General features: G+C 25.0%; 1 protein-coding gene across 1 annotated transcript; it reads right to left on the reverse strand.

Moving 5' to 3' along the window:
- Positions 1-55: 55 nt before the first annotated feature.
- On the reverse strand, positions 56-4,652 carry LOC112602221 (facilitated trehalose transporter Tret1-like). Its single transcript, XM_025350182.1, has 6 exons — positions 4,291-4,652; positions 4,080-4,218; positions 1,985-2,370; positions 1,492-1,842; positions 1,144-1,412; positions 56-309 (listed from the first exon to the last, which is right to left on the reverse strand). Exons 1-6 carry the CDS (start codon positions 4,360-4,362, stop codon positions 78-80), a joined length of 1,449 nt encoding a protein of 482 aa, XP_025205967.1. The 5' UTR covers positions 4,363-4,652; the 3' UTR covers positions 56-77.
- Positions 4,653-6,570: the final 1,918 nt, after the last annotated feature.

The raw sequence follows: 6,570 nt of genomic DNA on the forward strand, positions 1-6,570 counted from the left end.
GACTATAAAAACAATTTTCAATATTTAACTTAAAATTCATGAATATTATGAAATTCTAGTATAATTTTTATCTATGTTCAAGCTTTTGAATTTGATGCAAAAAATTCTTCGATTTCTAATAAAGTTTTATTTTCAGTTTCTGGCAAATAAAAATAGAGATATATTAACCCAAAAAGGCCAATACAACCAAAGAGAATCATAGTATACTCTAGACTTAAATACATTTCAATTATTAAATATGATTTTGTTAATGTGAATAATATTATATAGGCCAATCCCAAGGAAGCAGATGTAGCAACTCCTCGGCTTCTGCGGGGAAAAAATTCAATTAGAAAAAATTAAATTATAAAGTTTAAATATTTAAAAACATGATTGGCAAGTACAATTTTTAATTAAATACAATCGTAAACAAGACGCAAATAGGTATGCTATAAAGTTATTACACATAAAATTACTGCTATAGTAGTAGAGTATATATTTTTTATAAAAAAAATACACTTTACAGTTATAGGCTATAGCTGTATTATTTTAAATTATTTTCACATGAAATAACATATTTTATAGTCCCACTACACATTCAATTATGTTGAACGCTGTAATATTTATACCTCATTTTTTTAAAAATATAATTATAAATTTATAAATATTAAATTTTAAGTAAGTCTTTAAGAGTATGTAATTTTTCTTTCAAAATATTTTAATGTCCACTAATGCATTAATTTTTTTTTAGATAACTTGCAAATTTTTAAAAAACTATTAAATTTTTACTAGTCATGGTGTTTTTATGAAACATTTGAATCATTACAATACTTGTAGAAATATTATTTTTGAAATTAAAAATGTAATTTATAATTAATTTAAATGAGTTCTATAGGCTATAGTATACTCAATTAATAGCAAACAATAGTTAAACTGCTATTGTTTAATTTAATAATTTAAAATAGAAACCATTATTCGTTAATAATTTTTATCTATCAATAAATATAAAAAAATTAGTGGGAAAGTATTATTTAAAACAAACTATTTGATTAAAAGTTTGAAAAAATAAAATATTAAACTCAAAACAATTGTTCTTAAGATAGACTGCGCATTATGTGAAAAACTTAATCTTAATTAAGACATATAAAAATATAAATATCTTACTTGTTGGGAAAAACTTCAATTAGTGTCATCCAGGGAATACATGAAATACCGCATGAGCCGAAAAAATAAATACCGCACAGAATTGTTAATGAGATCAAAGGAGACGGTATTAGATATTCAGTTTTGACTGCAATAATGTATGCACCAAGTGAAAATAATAAAACAGTATTTAACGTTAATGTTAATAGAGTCAACAATCTTTTTCCAACTCGATGAACAGTCGCAGTTGTTATAATGCATCCTATACTCGTCAAGCCTGTCAGAAGAATCTAAAATTTTAATGAAATATAATTTATTATTGTTCAATATAGATCTGCATTATTAAAACTATGATTTATATTTCCATACCAACGATTCGTTTTGGTGATCGAATAAATCGATTTCTTTCATTACTTTGGTGATAAATGGTCTGGTAGGGAACATGCTGACTATGAAAGATACAAAGAAAAAAATCATCATTAATCTCAGTGGTCTATAGACCGCCGGATTTTTGAACTGGGTTAAATTTGAAAAAAACTTCTTATCGTCGGTATCAGTATTGCAGCCACTTCGTGTTCCAGATACTTCATTGTAATGAACCAGTTCGAGAAATTCTGGTTTAATTTTTTCAGGTTCTACCCATCCCCTCAACCAACATATGGCCTCTTCAGCCTTTTCATTGCGTCCTTTGGCGATCAACCAAATGGGAGACTCCGGAATCTAGACTCGGAAACATGAAAAAAACCACATATCAATAACACAACACGTATATACAATACTAATTATCATAAAAATTGACGAAAATCGACTAGTATCATAAATAATAATATAATAATTTGAAAAGTTAAACATTAATACGCACGAAAATAACAAAGCATATGCATGTAATGGGACAGAACGTGCTGATTAGTGCTGAGGTTCTCCAGTCGAAAAACAATCCCAGAATGTACATAAGTAACGAGCCTATTCTCATCGCCGCGCTTCCCAGCGAACCCAGAGATCCTCTGAGTCTAGGCTCCGTTATCTCTCCCACGTATGATGAGGTAGATTCGGCACCTAATCCCGTGCTGAATCCCATCAGTAAGGCCGATGCGCACAGTGATATCGATGACTGTGCGGAGTACAGCAATACCCATCCTATAAAACTGGGAACGTTTGAAAATATCATACAGCGCTTCTTTCCGAATTTATCTTGCAAGATTCCTGATAGTAAACATCCGACCGGGTGGAAAATAAACAACAAACTTGCTGTAAAGTTAAGCATACGATTAAAAATAATACATTAAATAATAAGAATAATATAACTAGTGATGGGAACAATCGAGAGAAATTACTCGAAATACTCGTTTGTTAGATTTAATCGATTGTTTCGATTGTTTTGAAAACTCTCGTGTGATTCTCTCGGTATCGAAATCAGCTGAAATACTATTTAGTCGAATGATAAAAATTACTCGGCGAGTGATTCATTCGAAATTAAATCGATATTTAAAATATCAAATATTCCAATTAAAATTAGTAATTACTAATAATAACATTAATAACATAGGTAAGATTTATATTTAATAATACCTATCCTATTCGATTAAATGTTGCGCACTTCTCGTTCAAACTTTTGACATAATCATAATCATTATCATTAATTAAGTACATCAATTTATAATTTTTCCTAATCAGTTTTTTACGGTATTTAATGATTTTAAATTTTAATCTTTCGATATGAAACACACCATGTATTAACTTTTAAGTGTAATTGTAAATAGTTCGGAGAAGGAAAACTAACATATTACGTTATAACTTTATTATTTTTATTTTGTACAATTTATACACTTTAATATTTAATATTTATTAAAAAATCATTATTTATATTTATAGTCTATAAATAAAGATATTCCATACAATATATATTGGGCATGGATACACGAATATATAATAATATAATATATGCATAACGAAATAATAAAATGAAATTCTGGTACAAAGTAAGTTGTTTTACAAGCGGTAAAATTTTTTTTTCTATTCTAATGAAATACTTTAGTACCTGCACAGATATTTTAAATAAAAGTAATAAATACATTTTTTTTATGACTTCATGCATTTAAAATAAAATAAATTTTAACAATTATATAATTAAGATTTATAATATTGAAAAATTAGTTATACCTATGTTATATTATATAAAAATGTTATATTTATAATAATAATATATTTATAATCAATGATTATAGTTATCAATAATATAGACGTTAACGTGCAGATGATTTCCGTATTGCATTTATCAAAATTATGATAAAGCGTTATTCTAGTTCTATTTGTGAACACATTTTTATTGTCATATAAATATACTAACTAGTATGATAGTAACATAGAAGTTGGTCATATTCTGTACTTCGTAGTGTATTTTAAAATATTTACGAGTTATTATTTTTTTTAAATTTTAACGTAAATTACTAATCAGCTGATATTCGTACAGCTGTGTTTTTCACATAGGAAACAAAAGTTTAATATTTCATCACAGTTTTTATCAACTGTAGAATATGTATAGAGTATATCTCAATTAAATTTCAGTGTTTAAAATAACAGCCTATTATTTTTCACCAAGGTAAATTCTTCTTATCTCTTTTGCAAGGTTTAAACTTTAAATTTTATAATAAAAGCTTTCATTATCATATAGATTAAATTTAAATTAACATATTATTGTGTATGTAATTTTGTTAGGACTTTGGATGATAGGTTATGTAGATGGTATCAAATGAATAATAATTTTTGAGAAGTATTAAACAAAACATAATTTTGTTTGTAAACCGGTTAATTTTTTCTAGTTTCTACTTCTGTTGGAGACATTTTCATCAACATTGTAATCAATATGTAAACTATATGACAATAAATAGAAATTAAAACAGTTCAATTAGATTAACCTATCGAAAATTTCAGTAGAAATTAATATTTATTTTACTTACCATACCATGAGGCCTCGGTGGTCGTTATTGAGAATTCACTGTTTGGGTTTTGATATAAGTCGCGAATGACTATTGCGGGCATCGATACATTCATACCCAATCCGATATAAAGAAAACTTTGGGCTATTGTTGCCAAACACTTACAATTTCAAAATTACACTGGTTAGGTATATTGATTCAAAATGTTTTTTATTATAAATAAAACATTTACTTGTGCCAACGTCGCCTTCGGCCCGTAATTTTGTGCAGATTTTTGTTCTTGAATTTCTTTTACGTTAGACATTGATAATAAAGTATAAAATATATGTAATACAACGAATGAAGTTTTTTTGATGAAAAATTACGTGCATATCAATTTAAATCATGAACAATGTATAAAGTTGTGTAATCGTCAGTAATACCTCTTTCTGTTATCAACACCATGGCATACTAATATGTTGAAGTACCTACTAGCCATGACTATCACAAACTGTAAATTATTTCGCTACAAAATGTTATTCATTGATATCGAAAACCGACATTTTATACGAGCTCATCGTTAATTATTATTGAACAAATAACTTCCAATACTATTATATTGTTTACAGATTATTTATGTATTTTTAATTCGTTAAGACACTTTTGAAACAATTAAAGTATTAAAATAACAATTTAAATCTATATTGTAATCTGAATAATTGTTTTAATAACCAATTTATGTCATATTGTCGTATTCGATATGTAGTTTTTTATATGTAAACAATTTAAACAATAATTTTGGTTTAATTCATTATATTATATCATACTGCCTAAACATTAGTACCACACGCCAATATACTAAATTCATTTTTTTTGAATTTATAATATTCTTAACACAAATCCATTTTCTTTTATTCTTAACACATTATTATAATAAATGACAAATACTTACTAATGTACAAATACACAATACCTTCTTTAAAGGTAATAAAAGCTGCTCCTTTCGTAATACCTTATGAGTATCGCTAAATGACTTTATAAATCTAATTTAAATAAATAAATAATAAAGTGTTTCCCAAAGCGTGTATTATAAAAATATGGTCAAAAAGTACTATAATACATTTTAGGGAAAAATGAAAGGTAATTTTTAGGTAAAGAGTTCTGCCCTATACTTCCTCATTCCCTCAAATTTATCTTAAAAATATGATAGGTTATTAATAGCATTTCAATACCAAATTCATTCTCGAAATTAAAATAGATAAACCGTTACTTTTCTAAAAGATGACAACAGAAAAAAAATTTACACACACGTACAGTAATACAATCAATCTCATTTCTTCCCGGCGTACTAGGACTAACGGACTATTTTTTTCAAAAATTATTGTTCTTAAACGTATTTTTACTAAAATCTAACTTAATTTAATATAACTGTCTAACCTTAATGAAAACTTAATGTTTTAATTAACTTGTCTCGCTGTAGAACACTAGCATACAGACAAATATAATACAATCGACAGTATTATCAACATTTAAAATTACTAATATTTATTATATAATTATAATTAAAAATAATAATAACCTGTTATTTCCATGATGTGAATAGTAGAACACATTAGTGTATTGGTATCACTAATTACAATAATAAGATAAAAACTTACTAAAATAGGTACTTCACTATATAATAATTGTACGAATATGTGTTTTTTTCAGTTTAAGTTGGCTTATAATTTATTCAATATAAATAATGTTTACTCATGTCTATGATGTAGAGATTTTTGTACAATATTATACGTAAATAATATATAATGTACCATGTTTTAAATCGAATATAGATTAGATTAGATTTTACAACTTACATGTTCCAACTAAAATCGACAATTTTTTTTCTTCATCATTTGTTTTATTTTATATTTGCATTGTAGATTTTGAATAAAACTTTTGATTCATATTAGTTTAAATAAATTATGTTTCATAATTTTTTCGAACGGATAAAAAACGCTTAAAATCTCTATAAAAAATTATTAAAAAAAAATAAAATATTTTTTTAATCATCTCCTTATTTTAAATTGTTATGTAGATGTATTTAATTATTTATAACGTAATTAATGATATACTATTTCAATAACTAAGTATTTTTATGACTGACAATTGGAGTGTAAAGAATAAAAATCCATCAAGTATTATAAATTATATATTTATTAATAAAAAAAAAAAGTAATAAATTTGAAGTTGTTACTAAATTTTTTTTCCTTTAAAGTATATAAATATGTATAATAAAAAATATTTACATTTTTTATTAAACACGTCAAATTTTAGCAAAATATTGATTTTTTTATTTAAGTTAAATGTATTTGCTCAAAAACGAGCGATTTTGAATTAATTCTCTTCAAATTATTAGTCTTAGATATTTCCTATGTTAAATTAAATGTTTTTTTTAAATTATTACTTTTAATCATTCTTGTTAAGACTAATTTGAAATATTTAAAGACTATAAAAACAATTTTCAATATTTAACTTAAAATTCATGAATATT

This window comes from Melanaphis sacchari, unplaced genomic scaffold (genome assembly GCF_002803265.2).
Source record: "Melanaphis sacchari strain LSU unplaced genomic scaffold, SCAv2.0 Contig1021_pilon_pilon, whole genome shotgun sequence".
In the NCBI taxonomy this organism is placed as follows: domain Eukaryota; kingdom Metazoa; phylum Arthropoda; class Insecta; order Hemiptera; family Aphididae; genus Melanaphis; species Melanaphis sacchari.